The sequence below is a fragment of the Neopsephotus bourkii genome, unplaced genomic scaffold (genome assembly GCF_033783945.1).
Source record: "Neopsephotus bourkii isolate Nb327-2 ecotype Australia unplaced genomic scaffold, CSIRO-AGI_Nbou_v1 NB_1632, whole genome shotgun sequence".
Classification (NCBI taxonomy): Eukaryota; Metazoa; Chordata; class Aves; order Psittaciformes; family Psittacidae; genus Neopsephotus; species Neopsephotus bourkii.
The window spans coordinates 253,512-281,123 of record NW_026902107.1 but is presented as its reverse complement, the minus strand read 5'-3'; the positions used below and the strand labels follow the sequence as shown (position 1 = coordinate 281,123).

At 44.7% G+C, this 27,612-nt stretch overlaps 1 protein-coding gene across 1 annotated transcript; it reads left to right on the top strand.

Annotated features, from left to right (window-relative positions):
- Positions 1-574: 574 nt before the first annotated feature.
- Positions 575-27,612, top strand: MYOM3 (myomesin 3). The gene is made up of 37 exons (XM_061373613.1): positions 575-980; positions 3,029-3,163; positions 3,311-3,385; positions 4,059-4,218; positions 4,445-4,602; positions 5,721-5,816; positions 6,447-6,535; positions 9,419-9,463; positions 9,684-9,824; positions 10,124-10,285; positions 10,566-10,707; positions 10,798-10,997; positions 11,304-11,357; positions 11,686-11,813; positions 12,396-12,579; positions 13,243-13,417; positions 14,034-14,155; positions 14,777-14,964; positions 15,138-15,264; positions 15,573-15,751; positions 15,828-15,942; positions 16,187-16,343; positions 16,716-16,825; positions 17,306-17,350; positions 17,466-17,602; positions 19,192-19,336; positions 20,419-20,478; positions 21,300-21,367; positions 21,635-21,745; positions 22,608-22,695; positions 23,759-23,797; positions 24,299-24,404; positions 25,185-25,348; positions 25,970-26,006; positions 26,121-26,143; positions 26,234-26,289; positions 26,943-27,612. The coding sequence occupies exons 2-37, from the start codon at positions 3,057-3,059 to the stop codon at positions 27,240-27,242; spliced, it is 4,293 nt and encodes a 1,430-aa protein (XP_061229597.1). The 5' UTR covers positions 575-980; positions 3,029-3,056; the 3' UTR covers positions 27,243-27,612.

The window sequence follows — 27,612 nt, the reverse complement described above, 5'->3', positions numbered from 1 at the left end:
TCAGGACAAGCTACAGGGCACTGTGAGACAGGACACTGGGCTGAACAGACCTTCAGCTTCATCCAGCGTGGCAACCTTCTGTTTGCACACATCCTCTATCAGACTTGCAGCAGCCCTGAGAAGCCCACAGCTGATGTGCTGATGATCCTCTAATAACATGTAGCTGGAAAACACCTGGCTCACAAGCTGGTATTGCAGCCCCAGAGCTTCACTACTTTCAAACCTTCATTTCTCCTTCTAACACCACAAAACCCATTCCCCGCTTCTCACGTTCCTGGGAAGGGTTTATGTTTATACTGAATGCCAAAACCACAAACCTGCCTCAAATGAACGGAAAACCAGCAGCCACTGGTGTTTTACCCCACGGCAGAGGCTCAGATACCGCCACAGGCAGCTGGACCTGGGTGCTCAGTGCTCTGGCAGCAGCAAGGCTTCCTTCGCCTGCAGTAAGGGAAGTGCAGCAGCTGCAGCCAACCAAGACATGAGAGCTGCTGTGAGCTCCCCATCTAATTATACACTGACATGATTTGGCTGGAGTTGGCATTCACTAGAGATGTCAAAGCAAACGATTTCACTCAATAGCAGCAACAGGAACGTTAACATCAGGGAAATTCCTAGAGGAGACTAAAATATTCACCATTCATTTCAGATGCTTTGTGAGCTTCTACCCTCAATGAGCAGATGATAACCCAATACCCTCATGCCTGAATTTTGGAGACCTGTCTTTCCTTACACCTTTTGGCAAAGATGCTTTGCCTGATCTGAACAGGAGCCTGTGGTTCATTGCCACGGCAGCAGCCCCGTCGGGTCTCCCCATTGTCCCCGCGGTGGCACGGCCGGACGCTATATTTAAGACTCCAGGATGGGCACTCAAACATGGGGAACATTCTTTTGGGGAGAGTCATTCTTAGTGTCATCAAGAGGGAGAAGGAACCGCTCCGTTGTCGGAGGACAGGCACTCGCACTGTTGTCTTCACAGGGTGAGTTTGGTTTATCTGTAAATAAACTGCTGTTTATAGTAAGATTTTATAAGATCTTTGCATCAGCATCAGTTATTTTTATGATCACTGTATCTGAACTGCATTTCAGAAATAGATTGCTTTGTGACTGTATCTGCTTTAACGTGTAATTGTGTTTTCCCAGTGTTGCTCTTCTGAAAATAGTGGTTTAATTCATGTTTTCTCATCAGAATCTGTTCTGGTTTACTGGTCTGTTTAGAAAAACAAATACTTGGATTGAAAAGTACAGGGCAGCTCATTAACAGACCCAAACACTGCATCCTTACATTAACCACCACATTATAAAGCACAGGCAATTTTCCAAGGAAACATAAAAAAGATTATATTGAAAATATTAACCGGGGTCGATAACTATTCCTGAGCATGGAAACAAAGATCTGATGCCCAGTGGCCATTCTGCAGCTGAAACGGTCCTGAGGAGAGGAGTATCCTATGACATTACACAGATACTTCTTCCATAGCAGCCTGTTTTATTTTCTCTTCCTTATACTTGCCAACATTTCTTTGTTTCTTCCAGAGTTAATGTCTGCTGAAGATATTTTACTGTGGTTAATTCTGTACCTTCATCTGCATTTGGGACTATTTTGCATTTACCACAACTCTGCTTTTGCATACAACTGTGCTTTTCCATGAGCTGCTTTTAAAGAATGTGTTTCCATTAACAGCAAGCTGTAGTGCTGTAAAAGCCGAGGGGTTTGTGCTGTTCATCCCCTTAGGATTAGAAAGGTAAAATCCGGGTGTGGAATTTGCCAAGGGAAAAATTCAATACTGGAACATGAGCAAGGGAAATCTTTTCAAGCGTGACTGAACAAATACTAGTCAGCAACAATTACATTTCCAAAGCTGCTTTTACAAAGCAACCTGAGCTCCCCGAACTTGCAGATGTGCACGGGTTAGGGGCTGTGCTGTACATTTGTGAGCCTGCTGCAGGACAGAATGAGGTAAGGAAGGACGCCTTTAAGATTTAGTTTGTGTAATGCCCCCTCCTTACTCAGTGTCTGAAAGCAGCACTCCTTATTCCCCGACAAAAGGCTGCAGCAATAGCCTAGTTCTTCAGCAGCAACTGCAAGAGAGGGATGGGAGCCAGGAATACCAGTGCTGCTCCCTGTGGTTCACCTGCAGGAGACGGATTGCTCTGGGAATGCTGCTCTGTTCACCCAGCAACTCCTTTGAAGAGAACTTTCTGAAGGATGCTAAGCTTTCTCCAGGATTTATCAACCTTCTGTAAGACACAGGAAGCCACACCTGGTCTCTCTGCATCCAGCCAGAGGACTGGATAAAGCATTATCCTGAACTGTGACTTGTCAGCAGCCTAGCTAGGCAGGCAGGAATACAGGCTGAAGGAGTGCTCTACCGCGCCAACAGGACCCGGTTAATTCCAGAAAACCCACTCGGGTTTTCCAGCTGCCACAGACTCCCAGTGGTTTCTGCACAGCAGCATCGCCCACCTAACCCCACAGCCCCAGGCTGGCTCAGCACACAGGGCCATCACCACCTGGTCATGGGCTGCTTGGCATCACACCTACCCCTGCAGTAGTGTTTGCAGACTGAAAAGCTGCTTATTTTCTAAACTCCTCCTCCATATCTCACCATCTGGTGTTCCCTATTTTGTCCCTAACCTGTGTCCCTCCAATCCCTCCTCATCCATCTGCAGGCTATATTGGGGCTCTGATCTAATGGAACTCCCTGGGAGAATATCCACCAGATTTAGAGCATAACATCAGTCCCAGGAAAACAAACCTACCTGCAGAATGCTGACTCCTCACTGCCATGGTACAGCTTTAGCTGCCTTTGGAGACTGAGTTCTTCCTTCTTCATCTCATTCCATTTTTCCCAATAGCATCTTGAAACAAAACCCCTTTCACAGTCTGAATGCCACAAGACAATATCCTATGAACTTTTGTTCACAGCCCTTGAACGTCAGAGCAAAGCAAGGACTTAGGATAACCTAAAGAGATTCTGTTAAGGTGTCTTATTTAAAAACCACTCTATGTCTTATTCTATTCCAGCGAGAAAATTCATTTCTGACTTCCCAGCATGGGAACCCGAACCTTCTTCCACCAGAGGGAGGAGGAGCACAAGGAGGAGAGGCAGCACAGCCTGCAGATGACCTCCACCACTAGGAAGAAGAAGTTCAAAACCAGGTGAGCCAGAGAGCTGGGGACAGGCAGGGAGAGCTGGGTCCAGCAGGATGCTCTGAGCCCCACACTGAACATTCCACCCTGTTGAACTGTGAGTTTATGAGACTGGAACCTTGTCTGGATTCTTTTACATGTGTCTGCTTCTGGAAGTGAGGAAGAGGAGACTTTCAGCCCTTCAGAGTTATCGATAGCAGCTGCCCTTGCCTTGACCTCCGAAATCCCGCTGTAAGTCAGAAATCAGCACTCCCATACAGCCATTATATGCACCATCACACACATATGTATATATATTTCCAACTCGTTTTGTTCTGGTTCAATCAAGAGGCTCTTCTTGTAAAAAGAAAACTACCCAATTTCAACTACAATGCAGGAAATGAAATTGCAGCCCCCTGGTACCTGTGACAATGAGCACTGCAGCCCTGCTCACAAGCGAGGGTGTCAGAGAAACCAGATTTTATAGGAATAAATGGCAAATAGGGTCAGATTACTGAATTAATGGTAACAGATGGAACTCCTTTTCTCTCCTAGAAAAGCAGGGTCTTGGCAATGACCCTGCTGCCCATCCTTCTGTCATGGCTGAGCAACCCCAGGACTTAGCAACACCCCTCCTCCTCCCTTTAATCCTTCTCCCAGTGCCCTGCCTGGGATTGAAAGTGGTCAAAGTGGGACCCCTTCTTCTCCCACTAAAGGACTGTTTCTCATGGCAAAACTGCAGCTTCCTATGAGGCACACTGGCCGGATGTTCTTACTCACAGCACATGCAAGCTGATGTTTCTGTCCTTAACCCTTGTTCTGATGTAACCAAAAATATGCACTGCAAAACAACCACCAGAAAGACCAAAACAAAATAAAAAGCATTACCCTAACTTCTGTTGGCTTTTATCATCCTGTGTTCCAGGGATTACAAGATAAGAAGAGAAGCTGACATCCTAGAGCTAGAACAGAGGGGGCAAAAGAGAATTCGGTTTGGGAATGACATGGAGAAGTTGGAAAAGGAGGTTATCCAGAACTGCAGGCTGCTGCGTGTGAGAGCTGACCGGAAGGCCCTTCGGAGGAAGGTCAGAGCAGTCACCCTATTCTAGCACAAATGCCAAAATGAAGTAGAATTCTGGAGAGCATCCTAAACGTGATCAGGTGTTGGGACAACCTCAAAACCATTAGCGACAGGGACAAGGCCTGCCACTCCTGCACTGATGCATTATCACACATGTCCCTTTTGTAAAAGACTGTGTCACTATTGCCTTTATTTGTAAAAGAGCCCGTGTCACCCTTGCCTTGTCCCAGGCTGCAGAAAAGGCTCGTATGGAGAAGGAATACATTGAGCTGCGGTCGGGGCGAGCACCGATGTTCTGGATCCCGCTCAGAGTCCACACTGTCTGGGAGAGGATGGAGGTGACGCTGGCATGCACGGTCCTGGCTTCCCCCCCGCCGCAGGTGACCTGGTACGTCAGCCCCAGCCGTGACTCCTGCTGCTGCTCACAGCCTGTGTGTGTGTGGGGAAGCAGGCAGGGGATAACAGCTGCGTGTGTCCTGCTAGGAGGAGGAAGGGAGAGCTTCAGGAACCACAGAAAACACCTCAGTTCTCCAGTCCCACCGTCAGGACCAGTAAAGGCATGAAGCGTTCAGTGGGCTGCAGAGGCAGTGGGAAGTCCCATGGGGCTCCTTCTGGGATGGCTGATATACATGTAGGTTTTCCTGCTTCCCTGGCTGCTGACCTCCAGCCTGAGTGCAAACTTGGGATTTAAGTCTGAGAAACCAGAATTTATTGCTAGCACTAAATCACTGCACGCATACACACCACCAAGGGGTGTGTGTGGACTCTTTGACTGCCATGGATACCATGCAAGTTGTGGCACTAAACTGTTACTGCCTCTACAGTTTGTAAAATACAAAGCAATTCTTTCATTTACTCAGCACTGCATATTTCCCAGACCACAGGAGAGGAAGTGTGATGTACTGGGCCTGACTGCAGCATTTACCCTTAATAAAAGAGGGATGGAAACAAACGAAAGATCGGCTCCAAAACAATTTGCAAAGTGTTTTCGGATCCATTTGTTGGAGCCATTAAGCATTCCTCCCATGGAAGGTTTGAAGTATGCAAACATTTGGATTACTAATGACTTTGTAGGCAGCTAACTCTGCTATTGTCAGAGCTCCTGACGCCCTCTGTCCTTCCAGAGCAACCTCTTTGGATTCTTCAAAGAGCAAAGAGGGTATGAACCTCCCACAGATCCCCAGTGGGGACAGAAAAGCAGGAGCCATCTGCTCCAGCTCCCTCGCATAGGCTGCAGTGCAGGCAGCATACACTGGGGAGGAAGCACCAACGCGAAGCTGCCACCACAGCCTGCAGCAGGCCTGGGGAAGGGGCACGGACAGGCTGGGGGATGTCTGGTTACTTGCAGGGCTCTGCTCGACTGACATGGGAAGCCCCTGAGAGAGGGAATGGTGTCTGCTCCTCCTCCCTGTTGTGCCTCTGGTGTGCTTGACACGGTTCACTTCAGAATAAAGTGGGGTTTTCCCAGTGCATTTCTCTGCCTCTCAGCACAGCTCCTTTGTGCAGGTACAAGAACGGAGTGCGCATCGACCCTCGCCTGGCCCCAGCAGGAAAATACAGGATAAAAAACAAGTTTGGGATGCTGACCCTGCACATCAGCAGGTAATGTGTGTGCTCCTGTCTGAGCTGGTTTTTCACTTAAGTAAGACCTGCTCTCCCTAAAGCCCCACTTTGTGCATGCTAAATAGAAAAACATCATTCTCTGAAGCCTGACCTGCTTGACTGCAGTGTGCTGTAGCCAAACCTCTGCATCAGGAAGCGATGTCAGCAGCAGTTCATGAGGCTTAAAATATCTAACAAAACATGCAGAGCCTTTTTGCCTTTGCTCCTCTTTCTAGGCATGGCCAAAATGTCCTCATTCAGGGTAAGGCTGTGCCCATTAGGAGCACTTCATGAGCACACATATCACTGTGATTTAGCATCTATGTAATTGATAGTTCAGATCTGCAAATTATACACATGCTAAAGATGCATTCATGTCTTCAGTGGAACAAAGTGCTCCACAGGTCTTTTGCCTGTTCATCACCTGAGATGCTTTACTTCTGGATACCAAGATAAAAAAATGGGCCACAAGAAATCTTAGTAATCAAACGAAACAGCAGCTTCTTGCTAAAAAGCCAGTCTCTCCTTCTGGTTCCTGGGATTAAAGGGGTGCTGTGACAAATTCAAGGTCACAAGGCTGAACAATAACTGAAAGCTAAAAAGGAGGGGAAATGTTGGGTTTTTTTTCAGATGCTCCATGGAAGATTCTGCTGAATACAGCGTTGAAGTTAAGAATCAGTATGGCGAGGCTTATTCCTTTGCTACGGTGCTTGTCAGGAGTAAGTAGAAAACGTCTCTTTGGTTTTAAACTTTCAGATTCCTTAGATTCTTAAAACTATTTTCAGTGCTATATGTTGTATCATAGGAACATACAAGAACTCTGGAAAAAAACAGAGAAAGAAATGAATGCTGTTAATAGGAGAGAACTCTCAGCTATTAGTGAGGAGAAAGCACAACTGGCTAACATAATCCTTAGCTACCACCAACGGGCATGTATGTGGCTGATACAACAGCTCCTCTTTCTCAGTTGCTTCTGGACTGAGGCAAAATCTTTCAGATTCCATAAGGACACAGCTGTTCTTATGTGCTGAAACTACTAAATTTAGGTACTTACTTCTTCTGGAAGTACTGGTACCAATCAGCTGTAAGTTAAACATGTAACAGGCTTAGAAAGAGTCTACTGCATTTCTAACAACTGGCACATGGCTTCAGAGGGACATTGCAGTGAGATGGTGCACAGAAAACTGTATTTCGCTCTCAAATCAGTACCAAGAGCAAATACAAGATCTTCTTCTTTGATCTCTGCTGTTCTTAAAATAGCTGGTGTAGACTCATAGATGCACATTCTGCACAAGCCAAATCCAGACATATGGTGAAGGAAGCAAACTACCAGTACTTCAAAAGGGAAGTTATATCAAGCATTAAGAAATATGCAGTGCAGTCTCACAGGATAACAGTTTTGCTGTTCACATTTCATATATGTATATATATATGCATATATATATAAAATAACAATTTTGTCATAAAAAGCCTGAACAGAATAGACTGACAGAACTGCAGAGAACTAAATGCTTCAGTGGGACTGATCGAGTCCAGGGAGTAATCCAAGTGGTAACAAATGAAAAGGAAGGGCACAGGTTTGCTTTCGATCTTACTGGTCATGAAGAGATGGGTTTCTTTGATTGAACTGCAAAGCCAGCTTGAACGATTTCTTCAGTCAGAAGGGGTCTTCTTTGGTTTAGAGTGTTTTTATTGTTAGTGCTTTAATACATTCTTGGCTCTGCCATGGGTTATGTTATTTGCACACTTACCCTTTGCATGAATGCCATCTGGGGATATACACACGTACAGAATGTGGCTCCAGAACTGGTCCAGAGTGTGTTGCTTATGGCAGCTTCCAAATCCTTTAATTAAACAGTGTCAAAATCAGCATATCTGGAAATATGCAGCATGCATTCACCAACTGCAAAGAGACATGTGAATAGCCCAGAAACCCCTCAGTTGCAAGTCTGCCCAGGTTCCTATTCCCCTTACCACGAGTCAGAAATGCAGCAAAAGCCACCAGGCATGCAACACTTCTCTGCTGTAAAGGTTCTTATGGTATATCCAGACCTCAGGAATGGAGCCTTTGCCATAAAGCACAGGCGGCTGTCTCAACAATAAAATCCATAGGAATAATGACAGACTCCTCCCAATTCCAGTCAGAATCTTTAGGGTCAGAGCAGGCTGATGATAAGAGTAAGGGCTGTGATGTGTCCCACAGAGCCTTGGAGGGGGCTGTTCTCTTCACCTCTAATGTCTGACTGAACTGCCCTGCATCAGCCTGACCCACATTTCAAACCCCTTGCAAACACTGCTCCTTGTGACTAGGTGAGAGGCCTCCACTGCTCCTTCTGCCTTGACCCTGCCTGATGCCACCCCAGTAACATGAGTCTTCCTTCTGCTATTTGTGTTTAACATTCTGAAAATAGAGACTACACCAAGGCCTTAATCCTGCCTCCACTGGAAACATTCCTTATCCTGCTAGGCAGGCTGATGGCATCTCTCTTCCCAGCCCCATGCTGTCTGGAATACCCTTGATGCCAGGGGAGGGTCTCTGAGATCCGTGATTCCTGCAGCAGCAGTTCACCTTCCCTAAAGACACTGCTGAGGGTCTCACAGGACACGGGATGAGGTTTGCACTCCACTTCTCATGCTTCTATTTCTTTCCTCTTCAGCCTTTAACACTCAGTCCTCACCTTTGCTTATGAGTGAGCTCTGCTGTCAAGCTCCACTCACAGAAAAAAGAGACATTATTTTATGTGTGTTTCTTGAGGCTTATAAAGATAAGAAAGGGAAGCATCTCAATTGCACCCTGTGTTAAGTGCATCACTTCTTAGATTTCAGCTCCAAACAACTCACTTAGTGCTGCTGTGAGCAGTGCTCACAAGCTAGATCAGTGAAGCACTCGGGTACAACCCCTCCAAAGAGCCCACGGCTGTTGAAGCAAGTGATATGGTAGGAAGCACACTTCCCTCAGCTCCAGGAGTTACCTCAGTGTCTCAGGACAGATAGCCTTTATTTCAGTTAAAGCTTCAAGTCCCAGTCACTCGTAGTCTTCAAGAATCCCACATCATCCCCTGGGAATGCTGCTTAAACCCAGGGCTTTGGCCAAATCTCACTTTCAGTAATGTTTATGACCCCTTTTCTGTGCTGTATGTGTCAACAAGTCCCTGTCCTGCTCAGCCTCCAAACAGGGACATCACTGAGGCACTGCAGTTACGGGTGATCCTATGGGACACTGCCATACCAGTACACTCATGCCAGAAGCTGCAGCTCCCTGTACGCAGGATTTGATCCAGCAAAACATCCCCAGTGCAGCTTACCAAGGCAGAAGCCCAACTGGAAACCCTCAGCTCTGAGTAACTCATGAGCATTAACAGCAGTACTCCTTACACTTGCACCATATGAGCCAGTTCCTGGGGATCTGCATCCTCAGTCGTTTGTGACCATCATCAGCTGCCAAATGAATGCATGTGTTACCCCATGACCACACTCTGAAGGTTCACAGCAGGAGCTGGTTTGAAGGAAAAGCCCAGTTTGCTGGGTATCATTGTATGGGTTTGAGGGGAAGATAAACACTGGCAGGAGATTTGCTAAATGCGTTTTCCCTTATCTTACAGAGTATTATGGAAAGGAGTCAGGATTTGATTCAGAAATATACAGAAGTGAGTAAATGATTGCTGTTGTTATTATTTCTGTTCTTTGTATATCCTGAAGCAATTTGATTCTTTTTGAAGCTGAGCTATAGCTTTTCCTATTGGCCTGACTGCATGTGAGAGGTGCAAGGCTTAGGTTCCAGTCTAAATACATGCTAATAAAAACACTACAAGGAGGAAGGTTCTCAGAAGTCTCTTTATCATCCTGACTTCTATTCTTATTTCACAGGATCCCTTATGGGAAGAGAAGCAGATTTTGCTTTTCCACTGAAACCCTTATTTGCAAGAGAAAAGGAGCCTTTCACCCTCTCCTGTTACTTCTCCTCTGATTTACCTGAACACCAGCAAAACATTACCTGGTTCAGAGATGGTTTGTATGCAACAACGTTTATATCCATTGTCCTATACTGAATAGCTTTTACACACTAATTCACCTGAAGCCTTCACTGGACTGCAAGCTCTTCAGGGCAAGGACCATGCTTTTGCTCTGTATTTGTTGTGCACAAAGAGGCATAGCAACAGAGTAGGGTCAGGGTCCATGGCTATAACTCAAAGACACAACAATAATACCAGGAGTGGTTTACAGCTCCCTCATCTTGCTGGGTGGTTTTTTCTGCCCTTGATGCACCGGTGCTGGGGGAGTCCTTCACCCCTTCTCATGCTCCACAGGAGAGTTGCTGCAGAACAATGAATGCCGGGAACTAAAGTACCAAGATCGGGAGGCTTCTCTGACCGTGGCGTGTGCTCACAAAGAAGATGAAGGATTCTACACTATCCACGTGCCCTCGCTGGATGGATATAAAGAGCAGACCACTTACGTGTTTGTTAGAGGTACAAGGATCCCACCTTACTTAGAACAAAAGCTCCTTTCCTAGTAGCTTGACACAAAGGAATTCACGACCTCACACACAAGAAAGTATCTCCCAGTTTTGTGCATGGATACAGTTATCAAAATGTCCAAATGTTACTTTCAGTAGTGACTGAGGTATTAGAAAATATGACTTGTGTTATGGGATGTAAGCCCTTAGGCACTTAAAATTAAGCTACTGAATGAATATTCGGGTACAGAGAATAAAATAACCCTAAGCACTGTCCCTTGGTGTTTCCACAGATGCTGCAGCAGAAACAGCTGGGGCACCTGGGTCCCCACTCAACGTGAAGTGCCATGATGTCCATAAGGACTGCTTGACCCTCTCCTGGGTGGCACCCAGTGATCATGGAGGAAGTCCAGTACTGGGATACTATATTGAAAGGTTGGTATGTTCATCACCTTTGGCAAGAAAAGCTCATGATGGTGTTGTGGAAAACCCACGCAGGAAGTCCATGGCTGTGTTTCACCTCAGGTGTGTTGCTGGGTCAGAGGACTGGGTCCCATGCAATGAGAAGCCTGTGAAGACCTGCAGACACCCTGTCTTGGGCCTTGCTGAAGGACAGACATACCAGTTCCGTGTAAAGGCTGTCAATAAACAGGGCGTAAGTCATCCTTCAAAACCCAGTGATCCAGTTACAACATATGACCCCAGCAAGGACAAGAGAGTGACAGGTTTGTACTAAAACAAGGGAAACACGCTCCTTAAGTACAGTGTGAGGCTGCAGGTATATCTGAATGGGGTTTGCCCAGGTTCTCCCCATGCTCACAAACATCACTGCGGTGCTGCCACACTGACCCCAGCTCAGTGCTCCTGGGAACAGGGAAAGATCAAAATACCCGTTATGACATTCCACTGCATGTGTAATGAAATGGATATAATCACGTGTAGTGAAGTGACACAGTCCTGGGCTCTGCCTCTCCTGACAAACCCCAAGCATCTCCTCTCGGGGGCTAACATTGACGTGTTTGATGTTACAGTTATTCAGTATGACGAAGGCCGGACGATAGAAATCCTGAAGGATGACCTGGAAGGTAAGTTCACATCTCCTGAGACATTCTCTCTCAGAGGAATGATTGTTCCACAGTCATGAGGTCTGTAATAACCTGACCCTGGAGAAAACACACTTAGGAAAACATGCATGAAACCTCATTGTAATGGGATGCAAGGATCAGAACCTGTCCTGAACAGCACAGCCTTTCATAATAATCTTGGTTTGCCTCTATGTCCCCAAAGGGTTGAAGACTCCTCCTTTATATTGAAGAATCTTACTTTATAGTGGGAAAACATAACCCATTGTAAAAGAACTCTTTGTTCCTACAAGGCTCTAACTAAAGGAAAGCCTATTCTGTCTTCCCACAGGACATATTAAAGTTCCCTTGCCACCCACCAATGTTCATGCAAGTGAGGTCAGAGAAGATTATGTGGCTTTGGCCTGGGACGAACCAGACCCAAGAGGCAAAGAGCCACTGCAGTATTATGTGGAAAAGGTAAGAAAATAGCATCACATAGGAGGGAACCTGCAGAACAGAATCACTTTTTTCTGAGGCCTGCAGCACAGGCAAGGCTGTTCCCTGGGTTGTAACCACAGAACTACAGCCTCACAAATGGCTTGCTCAGCCTCTCTCCAGCTCCACAGTGCACTTGAGCTATGATCCACACTCCCAACACCAATTCAGGTAGTAATGATTAACAAAGAATAAAGTTTTACACCACAGAATAGTGGTAGAGTTTTAACAGGAAGGCTAATGTTAAGTCTTCCTATGTTGCCCATATGGCTCCCAAGTGTGGAAGAGCTGTGCACAATGGCAAATTGGCTCCTTTTCCTGTTCCCCACTCACCATTTTGCCAGTTAGTTTGTATCTCCTATCCATCTCCTTTCATACATACTCATTTCCCTCCTACTGTACCATTTTTGTTGCAGAGGGGACCTCTGTTGCCAAGGAAGGAAAGTTTGGGTTTATCAACAAATACATCGTTCAGTAGTTTTCTTGAACTACTTTCCTGTGAAGATCAGCTTTGTTAGGAGGGTTTTAAGCTGGAGTTGTAAATCATCACCTTTCTCATTACAGTCGCTTGTAGGCAGCAACGCCTGGCAAATGGTTAATCTGGACATGCCAGCTAATGCCCCAAGATTTGCACTCTTTGATCTTGTTAAAGGAAAATCATACTGCTTCCGTGTGCGATCTGTGAACAAGTATGGACTCAGTGAGCCATCCCTGCCCAGCGAGCCTGTCACTGCTGGAGCAAAACTGGGTAAGCGTGTCATTAGTGTGCTCTACACTGCTGATACAGAGAAGGAGAGGTACTCTGAGAGTAAAATGTGGGCTCCTATGCCCCCCCCCTTTCCATTAAACCTCATGGTATATGATTACACAGCAGTGGTTTTGATACCAGGAAATCTCTCAAAGCCTTAAATCCTTGTTTAATTGCTTTGCAGTTGGTCAGTGCAGTGTAAATCTAAGCAAGCAATGATGGGGAATTACATTTAATAAAATAAGAAAGAGTGGAAGCCTGTGTTTAATCCGTGTCTGCTTCCAGCTCTGTGTAAGAGGTGACAGGGAGCAGGGTGGGGGGGAATGATGCGGCTGTGGAGGCAGCTTGGCCTGTTCCTGTTTCACAGCAGAGTTAACCAGAGTTTCTACATGAGCGCTGTTTGTCCTCCACCTCAGAGCAGGCTGAGCAGGTGTACCTGCAGGAATCAGTGGGCTGTACAGGAGAGCAATATGAGATACAGCAAACCCAAACACAAAAATACAGGCTACAGACTGGGATGATGCCTGTGGTATTTGCTCTGATTTGAAAACGGTGCTCTGGAAAAGGTCAATAAATCAAACAGGCCAACTCACTCATGGTTTTTTGGTTAAATTTTTAAATTTTAACCCCCCCTTATCTTTCTCTGTGGTTTTTCTTTTTTAGCTCCTCTGCCTCCCCCATCCCAGGTTTTAGCTTTCAGAGACACCAAGACATCTGTTGTTCTGCAGTGGGATAAGCTAAAGGATGGTCTGGAGCCCCTTGGCTACTACATATACTGTCGGGAGACTGGGACAGAAGAATGGCAAACTGTCAATAATAAGCCCGTGACATGCAACAAGTGAGCTCAGCTATTACACCCCATTGGGAGCAGACAGGGTGCCAGCCTGGCTTCTTCTCTTTATGGCTGGAGTCATATTTCAGCCAAAAAAAGAACTTTCTCTGCACACACAGAGGCTTGCACGCCCACAGCCACCACGGCCCCTGTTAGCATGAACTCATGCTCACAGTCTGACTTCTACATCCAAAGCCAGACTGACAGCAAAGTCTGTGTCCATCTTCAGAGACTTGGGCTCTGCAGAGCGTGGATGGACCTTGTGGCACCAGCAGAACCACATCCCAGTTTTGTGCTTGCTTTCCCACAGAGTGAGTTGCTATCACTCACACTTAGGGTGGAGAATACCTCTCTAGCTGAGGGATGGACATAGCAAGCAGAAAAAATCCATTAAAAAATCCTATTTATTCTACTGACAACATCAGCCAACCCAGACAGAGGGATACCTCTCGGCCTGATTTATTGATGCCATTTTACATGACAGAGTGCACTTTAACGTGGACTGGCAAGTAATGGTTTTGTCAGTAACAACTCCTCACTGAAATGCCTTGCTGTCTGCTCAAAAGCCTGTTTACCTGTGCTCTGAATGGTCAAACACTAACAGATTAATTTCCTCTCCCAGATTTACTGTTCCTGGGCTGCAGCCTGGAAAAGAGTACGTCTTCTGTGTGAAGTCTGTCAGTGAGGCAGGACTCAGTGAAAGCTCACCAGAAACAGATCCCATTGTCGTACGGCCAGCTATTGGTAGGTACTAACATCTACGTGTTCTCTACACACCAAAATCCAATCCCTCAAACATGGATCTACACGCAGAGCTATTATTACACAGAATGGTAATGTTGAGCAGGTAAATGAAGCATCAGGGAACTGAGTTTCTTGCAACCTGCAGCTTCTGCCATGGATTGCACTCACCAAGTGTGTTACATCCCTGGGATTTGGCACTCGTACAAGTGATCACACTAAGTGCTCAGTTGTGCTGGTATCTGAAACCAACACAGTAAAATCCTTTGGGGCAGTTACCAAACCCTGCCAACCACATGAGCCAGCATCTAACCCTCCATCTTCTCCACTTTATCAACCCTCTGCTTCCTGTTTTCTGGCAGACAAACCATAAAGCAACATGCAAGGAGCATCCTGAGACACATCCATGACTTTTGCTGTGACTTCCAAATAAGAATCTGGTCATTTTCAATACTTTTACACTGCAAAAGTGGTTTTAAGGGGCCTTAACACAAACAGAATCACGTCTGGAATAAGCAGAGATGTCCTCAGCCCAGTTCATCCCAGACCTACACCGCTTTTCCCAGTCCCTAGATCCCAAACGTGCACTGAATAGTCTGTCATCTCTCTCCCTTTGCTATGCAGCTTGTCCATCAGCACCGCACGGGTTTGTTCTCCTGCACTGTGGGAAGACCAACATGACCATTGCCTGGAAGCCCCCAAAGCGCAAGGGAGGAGCCAAGATCCTGGGTTATTTCCTAGATCAGCATGATACAGCTGAACTGGACTGGCATGAAGTCAACATTCAGCCCACTCCTCAACGAGTTTACACGGTATTCGCTTAAGATATAATAGTGGCCTTTAAGCACAGTGGGAAATGCAGCTGTAACAAGGGTTGAGGGGGTTTTCCTCTAGTTCCCCTAGTCTAGAGCTCTCCCCCTCCCCTCATGAGATGACAACCACGCAGGGCTGTGTTAATAATGTGTTTGCACTTCCAAACCCAAAGGTGAGCAACCTTGAGGAAGGTCACCTGTACCAGTTCCGTGCCTCTGCTGTGAACATGGCTGGTGTAGGGGAAGTATCCGAACCCAGCGACTCATTCAGATGTGAGGAATGGACAATGAGAGAACCAGGTACCTCTCCTGCAAAAACAGACATAAAAATATTATGGGGTGTACCAGTTATGTCCCCACCCTCCCCTCAATCTGAGGGACTTCTGAAAACCGTAGGTCGGTACAAGACTGCTCCCAGCACAGAAAGCACAGACACAGGGAAGTTCTGATTCAGAAGCAGGGTATTATTTATGCACAGAAAGCATCTCCTGGGGAACCACTAGTCTCTTGTTATCATAAACCTCTGCTTTCTGATCTCAAACTCAAACAAAATGCAGATGGTTGCATTTTTAATGTCACCATTTGCCAGCCTGCCTTTCTTTGAACAGGGCCCCCTTATGATGTGCAGTGCTTTGAAGTAAGAGATTCATCCTTGCAGCTCCGCTGGGAAGCTCCACTGTACACAGGAGCCTCTCCAGTCACGGGCTACTATGTGGACATGTGTGAAGCTGGGTCAGAGGATTGGAAACAACTGAATAAGCAGCCCACAGCCACCACCCATATGAAGGTATGTACATTTGCATAGTATCTACGTGTCACGTCTTGTTTAGTCTTATGATAATTCCCATCATTGTTTCCTGCAGGTTTCAGATCTGGAGACAGGGAAATGCTACATTTTCCGAGTAAGAGCACAGAACAAAGCTGGAATTGGACCCCCTTCGCTCCCCTCAGATCCTGTGGTGGCTAAAACCAAACCTGGTATAAAACTAAAAGTGGTGATATTGTGCAAGCTCGTAAATACTATGATGATTCCAGTAAAAACCTGCTTTACGAAACATCAACTTCATGTTTCATAGCAAGAATGAACCCCAGACAAAATGCAGATTACAGATAAAACTGCCCATATTAATCCACTCGAGCGGTGCACTCTAGCTAGATGACCAGAAGCTAAGCCCTGACCTGTTTTGGTAAGGAACGTCTTGTGGGTTTTTTGCTTATACAGGCACAAATGAAATTGAACTCGGGGTCGATGAAGAGGGTTTCATTTATATGGCTTTTGAAGCTCCTGAAAAGAATGACTCCTCTGAATTTGTCTGGACAAAGGACTATGAAGGACCACCAGATGCTGACAGGGTTCAGATGGAAGAGAAAGGCAATAAGTGAGTATATAACATACCCTAAGAAAACTAACTGCGAAGAACATACTAACGCTGAGAAAAAGGAGAAGCCAAATGTTTCTCTCTCCTCCCAGCGTTCAGCCAAAATACATAAACACTACTGAACCGCATATCTCTGACCCTGATCTCAACTCTGGTGGCCATGAAAGGGGGCATTCAGAGCAATCTCCAGGTCACAGAAGGGAAGCATCAGCCATCACGTTGCTGATGTGTTTGCCTTGCTCCTCAATGTCATACACAAATGACAAGCAGCACTATATTCAGTGTTCAGGGTGTACTAAATGTGTTGCATTCTGTTCCAGAATGATTTCTGAGGAAATTGTAATTTTTACTGTTATTATTTTTATTCCTAAGATCTAAGCTTATACTGAAAGAGCCATCAGAAAAGGACCTGGGCATATATTCTGTGGAGGTCACGGATGTGGATGATGATATCTCGGCCAGCCGCACTTTAACAAAAGAAGGTAAAAACTAATAAATGAAAAGAGCAAAGCTCTGATGAGCCATAACTTGCTAATATTAGATGTCGAGAGGAAAGTTTCTTGTAGAGGAATAGTAAGTGACTGACATCACTTAGTGATAGTGGCATCACTAGAAAGATGTTTCCCATTCCTTGAAGGCTCAAGGGCAGTTTCTTTTACAGTCCCCTGAGAAAGATTCCATGCTGCTGGAAGGTTGTTTTTCCATCACAGTTCAGATTTCACACACAGATACACTATCACAGTGATTTAAAACTTCTGCGCTTTCTGAACTGATCCAATCAACATTTTATTCAGACATAACTAAGAATCTTTCAGAACCTTTTCTAGTCTTCCCCGCTACTGAATGTTTGGTATTTACTTTCTTCTTGACAGAAATAAAGCTAACGAGCAAATTACATTAAATTGATGCAATGCATTTGGCTTGGCCTGGTTGTACTGATCTTGTTATTCTTTGCATTTCAGATCTGGACAAGTTACTGAAAAGCAGCCATGAAATCAGGAACCCATGTAAGTGGAACCTGGAAGAAGCCACTCCCATAAGGACAGACTGGCATGACCCTGGCTGAGCCAAATCCTGTGCTTCGCCTGTGAATTCCCTTCCATGGTGCTCTCTGTTTTCCAGTGATCAAGCTGATATCTGGATGGAACATCGATGTTCTGGAGAAAGGAGAAGTGCGGCTATGGCTGGAGGTTGAAAAGCTGTCGCCAAATGCAGACCTGCGTTTAATATTCAACGACAAGGAGCTCACGAGCACTCCGGTATGTTCCAATTGTCCGTAATTCTGACTGACTCTCCCCACAATGAACAGGGAGGTAGAGCAAATGGGTACATTCCCAGTTCCCTGAATTCCCATCAGATACTTTGATGGGTGGTTTTGGAAGAGCTTGGCTTGCCACAGTGCATAAACAGAAAGCCAAGCTGCCTAGTCGTAGCATCGAGCAAGGCTGCAGCACTGACACTGTTAGTGCAGTATTCCTCAATGCTAAGGCCAGCAAAACCTCTGACAGTAACACTCAGAGAACATCCCCTCCCTACCCTGCTTCCCTGGTATCCACCCCCTCCCTAGAGGCTGCCTCTGGCAATCCTGCCCTTTTCTAAGGGTATTTTCTGACCATAAACCTCGGCCATGTGTAATTCATCTGACACCACAAATGCACCCGTGCTGGTCAGAGCCTTGTCTTGGATGAACAAACTCATTTCAGTGGGTGCTAAAGAAACACCATCTCTCACGATGAAGCACAGTATTTTTTATCTGCTTTACCAAGCAAAGCTGCAACTTCCACCCTGTCTGCTTGAACTGAACTCGGATAAATCTCCTGAGTTCCAAGAGCAGACAAAAGTGATTTATTTGTCAGTCTGAGGCCCTGGAAATAACACTCCTCATGTGTCACAGTGCACCCCAACCTTCCAATACATTTTACAAATTGTCCCAGCCTCTCCCTTGTTTTCCCGTATCAAGTTAATATTGTAACATTTAAAAAGCATTTGGAATGACAGAACCAGAGGGGAGAACAGTTGAGAATGAAGAGCAGTATAAATCATTCGCCTGTGGTTAAACACAGTGGAGCATTGCCAAGACAACAAACAGAGCAGATGCAACAAAGGGATGGGACAAGGCCAAGGGATTTCAGAGCTGTTAGTGCCACTTTGGGTTTTAAAGCAATGGGGAGCAAGTTTATTGGAGGCTTTATCTATTCTAAGACCTGTCTTTTCTATACTGGAGGACTGACATGGCTATGCACAATCACAAGGTGTTTGTTGAGCTCTTTGTAATGATAATATTTGCTCAGAGAAAACAAGGCAGTGAGCCTTTATGGTAGGGCAAGGCCTTGATATTTGTGCTCAAGCATCTGGCAGGTTTCAGGGTGTATGTATAAAGGGTTCAACAGTGCTTACAGGATGTCAAGAGGGTGGCAGTACTACTCATCATTGCCCAAATATGCAGTTTAATGCCACAGACACGTAACTAAGTGCAACGCTTCCATTATACTAAAAATCATACAGACTCTGGGAAGCTGAGAAGTCTGTAGTATCCAACAAGGAAGAACATATTCTGCAATGTGGTTTAAACAGAAACTTTCTCCCAGAGAAAAGTTCTGCTGTGAGCAATTGCACTCTACCCCTATACATCACCAAACAGGAGACGAACCTCAGAATAGAGAACATCAGAGTGCATTGGCTTCACCACTTCTCTAAGATCATCTTAGATATGTATATGTAAAGACATGTATACAAAAGGACTGTAATGTCTGAGTGTTGAAGAAGCTGCTATGCCAGGATCTGACCTCAGAACAGTTCTGCTGTGGAAACACTATTCAGTTTCTCCTATTTCCTTTGTTTTACACAGACACATAAAATAAACTTTGTCAAAGGGAAAGGTCTCGTGGAACTGATAATCCAGAACTTCTGTGATGATGATAAAGGGCTGTACACAGCCCAGCTGCAAGACGGAAAAGCTAAAAATCAATTCACCCTCGTTCTTGTGGATGAATGTAAGTGGAAATTCAGGATCAAATATAGCCTTCCATGCTCAGTGGAAACTTTTCTAGGCACTTAAGGCCCTGAAGTATTTCTGACTGTTATAATGGCACACTGAGAATGGGGAGAACAAGTGTTTATTTTAGCACACATTTGACGTCCAGGAATCATGTAAGAAATTATCTGAATTTCTCTTTAACATAAATTGAAGCTTTTGGGGGTCCTTGATGATAAAAATGGTCTGGTAAAGAAAACATCCAGTGGAATGCTCAGTTATTTTTCCAACTGTTTTACATATTATCTTGCTAGGGCAAACTGTATCTTGGCAGCAAACTCTGTAACATGTTATTATTACCTGTACTCATTTATCACAGGACACAGGTTGAATATTCAATGTATTTAACAGCTGGTTAATTGCATTAAACTGAATGCAATGAAGAAGTCCTAGCACCAAAGCAAGCTGAACACAAAGCGGACAGGGTCCTTGTATATGCTTTTACAGAGAGCCCTTTTAAAATTCATTAAAAATAGAAACAAGATTCTCATTCAAATACTTCCCCATAAAGTGTTTCTTTTCAATTCTTGCAAACAGTTTGCTTTCAAGTGACCTTTTAAAGCTTCCAAACTTCCTGAATGGAAAGCGTCTATAAAATGTCAAATCTACTTGACTCCCTTTACAGCTGGTGGAGAGCAAGAGGCAGTTTTAGGGGGATTCAGTACATGCTAAGTTCAGGATATAAAATAAGTTTGATGAATTGTGCTCTAAAAGTGCCCATTTTCCTTTCCTGACAATGAAGGAAGGAGAGATGGTCTAAAGCAGAGGTGAATTCTGTGCTCTGTGCCTTTTGTGTTTCTTACTCTGGAAACATTTTAATTTCAGGGTTTCCAGCCTACCTTTCTGTATGGCCAAAACTCCTGTTTTGCTTGCAAAATGCAGGGGTTCTCAGTGGGGATCAAGGGCAGCTCATGCACTGGAGATGCCCTGTGGCCAAATACCACAGCTCTCAGGATAATACTTTTCATAATTGCACGTTTCTGAAGTGTTACACTGAGAAATAGTGGGAGTTGTTAACTCTGAGCACTGCTGTTCTCACAGGTTTTGATAAAGTTGCGGAGGAGGCTGATGCAAAACGAAGACAATGGAAGAAGAAGCAGGGTAAGATGAGCTGCAGGCTGGCAGAACCTGCACAACTCCACTGAGTGCTCTAAATACTTTGCCATCTTTTTTAAAGTGTATTACTGAAGCTGATTAACACATTAGGGCAAGACTGCTCATTTTAAGATAGTCTGCCCAGATCTTAAAAACCAAAATGATGTCTATAGACCAAGTGAGCCACAATCAGCTCAGTACAGAGCTTCCTCAGCAGTACTGGAAGGCTGATCATTTTTTTGAAGGCTGGAAACTGTCCAATGTGAATATATACCACGGAATTCAGATCCACTCATTTGCCTTGTAGAAAACAGGATTCTCTAGAACGCATTCCACTTCCATTTTATCCCCCATCTTATATCCATGGATAAGGAAGTTTATAAAACTATTTCAGAGAAAAAATCCTACAATTGGAAAGGTGATCCCCTTCCAGCAGGGATAAAAATAGTCAATAACAACTGTGTACCAGACTATAGGTCCAGTTTCCTGTCTTCAGCAATGTTTAGTGTAACTGGCTATTCTATTGGGATTCCCCTGGGAAATGCCTGTCAACTCCTATACTGACTTGATGCTAAGTCAAAAGGACTGCTTAGGCAGCACCGTTAACTACACTGTGAGACAGGATTCCTCAAAGATGCGTTACCTGCGGACATTAAACCCCACCAAGACTTACATGCTCTTAACTGCGGTGGCCGCTGCATCCAACACTCGTGAAGCATTCCCGACACACGGCACCGCGGGGACCCACCGCTAGAGGGGAGCATCTCCGCAGGTAACCCTGGGGAGCGGTGGAAAACCAAAGGAAAGACACCGGCTTTGTTTTACAGGCCCACATTTCATTGAGAACTTGAAATGGAAGGTTACCGAGAGCTGCGAAGTACTCCTGACGTGCAAGGTACTGCAGACGCTGAACTGCTTTAACGTTAGATTTTAGATGTGAATTTTAAGGGAAGGGTGTGAACAGTGCCCATCCAAATCCTAATGTGCAGACAAATGAAAGTTAAGAGAGAGAAAATCTTGGACAGAAATGTTGGTAGAGAAGGAGGTTTATAAGATTCTGGAGCAATTCTCTAACGCAAGTGATGTTTCACATCAGGAGATCCAGGCAGTCAGAAATAAAATGCGTTTGGGACACTGATTTGTAAATGTTGACTTCAAACAGGCAGCAAATCTGAGCAAGGCCACCAGCTTCCAGTGGTTCTTCAATAAGAAGGCACGAGCAGGTGGCACGTTTGATCCGCAGACTGGGATAGGAACACTTTGCATTAAAAAGGTAAAAACCAAAAAACAACTCAAAGGCTTTTGGTGATCACATGAAAATGCGAAAAATGCATATTCCATGTGTTGTTTGGGCAGTGCTACATGAAAGAAACTGAGCAAATGCTGAGAAAAGCACAGAAGAATAAACTGTCTTAAATTACAGTCAGATCTGAATTAGAAATAAGATGTTCTTAACAGCTTCTAATCTTAACTCTGCTCCAGAGAAGGCGCAGCTGAGGAAAGGAGCTGGATGGTACAGTCAGTTTTAGTGCAATCTGTGTGGCTCAATGTGAATCTTGTTCGGGGTTGATTTTTCACCTTGATTTCAAACAGCCATATCACCTATAGGAAACAAGTAGCTTAATGTAGGTGAAGGGGAATCTCTGCTCACGTGAGTCTGAGAGCCAGCAGGACACCGCAGGCTGGAAGACAAGAGCATTGGCAAAGCCACACGAGGCACATTCAGCATTACCAGTCCCAGACACTCCTCATGCTGCCGCAGGCACCCAGGGGTGCTGCACTGCAACTGAGGGCAAAACCTGAGACCGACCCCCTTAACTGACAGCATCTTGGATCATAATGAACCAGAACCCCCTCCAACCCTTCAGAAGAGGTTCTGGGGCAAAATGCCATTTTTTCCCCCTCATTTCTGACCAGTCCAGCCAAATTCACTGGGAGGGAAAAAGAAAATCTCAGTTTCTTCCCTTTTTCCAAATCCTGCCCTATTTCAATGATAGGTGAAATTTCTGGTGGGGTTTTGGGTATGGGTTTGGTTTTTGGGAGGGGGGTAGCTGGGTTTTGGGGTTTTTGGGGGTGAAGGCGGGGGTTGGGTTTTGTTTTAATAATTATGCCATATGTACATATGTACTTGCTAGATAACCAAAGCAGATGAGGGCCAATACAAAGCAGTTGTTTCAGATGACCGAGGAGAGGACTACACCCAACTTGATCTCACAAAAGGAGGTAAAAGAAGCTTGCACCAGGCAGTAATGCACATTCACACCCTGCCTGGGATTCAGCTGGAATTTAAAATCCAATTTCATAGCTTTCTACCACACTGCTACTTACCATAGTACCTACATGCTGTTATAGGGGTTAAAACCTGCCTTAAAAGTTACTGGTGAAATTTAAAGTTCCCTGATCTACTATACCATATGTGTGTGTGTGTGTGTGTGTGCGTGCTGAAACATTTTAGAAATCACCAGTATTTCACTTGTGACTGGAGACATAAAATGCACTGTGTAAACCAGCCTCCTATTCTGGAAGTTACACAGAGCCCAGTGAACAGAACAACAGTTTCCTTTGTATGTGAGCTCAGGGGTTTTTTGCATCCACCCATACTGTACTTCATCTGATATGCCACAGAGAGCTTTTCCCTCCTGGAAGTTCAGCCACTCCTCCAAAGCACCAGGAGCACAAACTTCCACTCAACAGCCCCCACAAGTGAAAGGAATGCTGGTCTGAATTCTGAGAGCAGAATAGTAGCTAGAGACAACATGCAGTGGAAAAACAACCACGTTACCACAGATTCCTGCTGCACTTCTCAGTGGGCAGAATCTCCTCTGAAACTGAAACATAACAACACAGTTTTGACACCCCAATGCCATTTACACACATTGGCATTTACCAAGCTATTAACGCGGTATACATTCTGCCAAGCACCAGTTAGTAACGCTGTAGTCACTTCAACACAGCATCAATCACAAGATTCTGCTTTCCAAGACTAAATCTTACCCTGATTCTTACCCTTGAATCTGGCACTTGAATCCGATACATAAACCTGCTTTCTGCAAGGCAGTCTGTTGAGTGGTAAGGAAGAGAGAAGCATCTAAATTTAGTACAAAATGCCCAGCATCTAAAAATGAGACTGTGGCAAAAACTCCATTCTTAGCAAGTTCTGGCACAGAAAAAGACAAGTAGGTACTAGATATAATACATCCCAAATATAACTAAATTAAGTTGGTAGATCAGATGTAATCTGCTAAATACTGTACTTGTAGACACTTAAATCTTTATGTCTTTGCAGCATTTGAAGACCTTCTCAAGGAGCTCTGCAGGATCAGTGGTATGTCACTTACTCACCAGCTGACACAGTAATAGTGGAAAGGGAAAAGATGGGGTGTCACTACCAGAGCCAACTGCTCAGGAGCTGTCCTGGGCTTGGATTGGGTATACCACCACCCACTTCCCATGGCTGTAGTGTTAGAAGTACCTTTGAACTGTCAAGGACGGTGGTCAGTGAATAAACCCAGGGATATAAGCCCCCCTGCACTTACAAATGAATTCTGTGCTACCGCCTGCTCCTTGTCACATCACTTGTGATGTGAATTTGGCCAAGCTGTACTGTTTCCATCTACAAGATGTGTGTTCCAGACCCAAATCTCTAGAATGGATGCTGCTAAAAGATCCAGGGTCTCCAAGAGGTAGACTACCATCTTACTTTCAACTATTCACATTCCCCAGACAGAAATGTTAACAGGTTGCTTGGGATTTTGTTTGCATAGCATGTAAAATTGTGTATTCTTCAGCATCCTCCTCAACTGAGGTCTTGCAATTACACTTCTAGCTCTTTCTGCTACACCTCTCAAAATTCAGCCTACTGCAGAAGGCATCAAAATCTACACAAATGTGAAGTACTACACAGACTACATGAAAACAACCTGGTATCACAAGTAAGTTTCCAAATATATTCACATGGCTTCTGCCATGCTGCTGCTTGTAACTGTTTATCATCAAAATTAAACACACTGGGCCTGAGCCCATAGCTGAAGGCAATGGTAGATCTGTCTGAGCAAGGGCTAAAAGTTACAATTTGCTCTGTATCCTGAAACACATCTGAGAATTCCAAACTAAGCAGTCATGTTATTTTTATCTTAGCATTGCAGAAGTGATCAGCTTTCCTAGAATAATAATGATGCATTAAGATGCAATACTGCTCGTTTACAGCCACCTTAGGTACAGACAGGAAAAGGAGTTGGTTTGTTTCAACTTCTTTATTTCTACTACTTTGCACTTCCCAAAACCAGTCTGTGTGACAAATATTCCCAAACATTATAAAACTTTTTTCAAACACTCCCTAATTTAGCCTCATGATGTCTTTATAGAGAAGTGGTGTTCTATTAGACACCACCTACACATGTATATAAGGAGGCCCAATTTTAGTAATGTTTAATGGCTAAACGCTTACAAATACTCAACATTTAATCTTATTTAATCTCCTAAATCAGAACTAAGAGGTCTTTTGTAGAGTTTGCAGAGCGCTGGCAAAGTGCCTAAAAGCAGTGCTAGGTGCCCCAGGAGGTTTTAAAAAGTGACTGAGTATGTAACTCTCCATGCAATTAACCCTGAGATCCTGACTCCCACTCTAACCAGAATAGCTCTAAACCCGGTTAGTGCTCTAATTCATACAGCTCTGCTCAATACTACTGAAATTATATCTCTTGTTTACCTAGGGAGAAACAACTGGAAAGCCGTGACAGGCTGAAAGCTGGGAGCACCATGAACCAGGTCTGGCTTCACATACTGGACCCTACAGATGCAGACAAGGGAAAATACACCCTGGAGTTATTTGATGGGAACAACTCTCACAAACTGTCAACCGACTTGTCTGGGCAAGGTAAGGGGAGTCAAAGAACACTGCCACAGGAATGAGGTTCACCTGAGCTGCCTGCCAAGATCCCTTCACACCATGCGCAGCTCCGTATGTGAGCTGGAGCCACAGCTCCACACCAGCACACTCTGAAACTGGGTTAAGGACAACGAAGTGCTCCCAGAAGTCAGAGCAAGCAGAGGGAGCAGAGAAGTGTGCAGCATGAATGAGCAGAAGTGCAGCCTTTTGGGAGCCTTGCTGCCATAGCGTGAGGCATTCCCAGGTATAGGATGAGTGGGGGAGCAGCTGCTCCTGATGTGTCCAGTTCCTCCACAGGCCAACATAGCACACGGGTGGCACCTTGGAAAAGAGCGTGTGGCTTCGGGCTTATAAAGGTGTCTCCATACTGCTCAAAGTTGAGGTTTTCCCTCCTCTGAACTTCTCTTTGGAAAGGGAGTACCTGATCCCACTTATTTCAGTAGTATATAGTCATATTTCCTTAGGGCAGATATAGATACTGTCTAGATGATAATTACACATATCTGTGTGCACAAATACCTGTAATTCCAACACTGACACATTATATTAAATCCACTAAGTCAAATGAAACAAATGAAAACTTTCCCTAAAATCGTTTATTCCTTGCAGCCTTTGAAGATGCCCTGGCTGAGCACAAAAGGCTAAAGTAAGTTCCTGCCTAAATATTTTCACAGCTAGATCTATTTTGAGTGTCATATTTTGTATTGAGAATACAATGCCTAATAAATGAAACCCCTACAATTTTGTCTCTCACTTTCAGGGAAGCCGCAATAGCAGAAAAGCGTGAGTAAATTCATTTCCTTTCCCCTGTGAAGCAAAGCCAAGGGGTATGCTGACAAGTAAAACTAAAAGGTCGTATTTGTTCATTCCCAGGTCGTGCCAGGGTTGTTCAAGGTCTGCCAGATGTTGCCACTATCATGGAGGACAAGGTAATATTGGGCAACTGTTCATATAACTGGCCCCTGCACAGGCACAGAAGAATAACTGACAGGGAGAGAACTACTTGTTTTCCCCTCCCATGGGCTCCCAGCAGCTGCTGGCAGTGGGGAGTGGTACCTCCACAATACCTGGGTCAGCCCCTGTGTTGGCAATGGTACTTCCAAACATGCACATGCTTTTGCACATACAGGTGCTCTTTGTGGCACAGAACCTCTTTCTCACAGATTCTGGGTGTCACTGCTTACTAGGTCTGTTTCACTGCCAGATCTTTTCTGTTGTCTTCCCATTCTATAGAATTAGACCAAGGCTGGACCTGATTTTCCCATCCATCACATAGCAACTTGCTGCTGACAGTTCTGAGCCATCATGTGCCTAAGTGTCAACTGCACAACTCAGTGTCACTGCACAGTGTAAGAAAGCTATATAAGGACAGGAGCACAAATATGAGTCAGGCCCAGGGAATTCAAACAGGTTAATCCTGATTAGACTGGAGGATATCAGGAAAAGGAGTGGACAGTCCCGGAATCTCACCTACTGAAAATCCAAGAGACTTGATCTTTATTTTTCTGAATTTCTCATTAACTGAATTTCCTTGCTCATTTCTATTGTCATAACCTATTTCTGCTCTCTGTTTTTACACCAGACCTTGTGTTTAACTTGCTGTGTATCTGGAGATCCTTACCCAGAAATCACTTGGTTCAAAAACGAGAAGGTGATCGTCTTCAAAGATCGCTACAAAATGGACGTGAAGGGGACAGTTGTCACCATTACCATCGAGAAAGTCTGCAATGAAGACACAGGAAAATACAGCATCTATGTCAAGAATAAGTACGGTTCCGAAACAGGGCAGGTTACTATCAGTGTCTATAAGCATGGAGAGATACCAATAGGAATGGAAGAAATGGAAATCACAGGTGGGGTTGTCACAAAAAAGCCTAAATGAATTAGACAATTATGAATTTAAAAGGAATTTAAATTCATCTAAATTTAAATCCCTCAGATTCCTTTCAGTATCTCTGCCCTGAAATTCAGGCTCATTTATTTTAGTAATACTGCAGTATTTTGGTAGTTGTTAGAACAATTCTCATGTGTTTGTGTGAGTGTGCACACACGTGTCTGTGTATACATGGATGCTCAACTCTCAGAGAAACTCTTCCCTAGTAAACCTGTTTGGGCAGTACCAGAGGGTTCACATACTAGAACCAGGTGTTCAGTGGAGGCTTTTTGTATTAAATCACTATGTGTTACTGATTACCTTGTAGCTGACAAATGCTTGTGTGTGTTATTAAACCTATACCTTTGGTGATACCTCA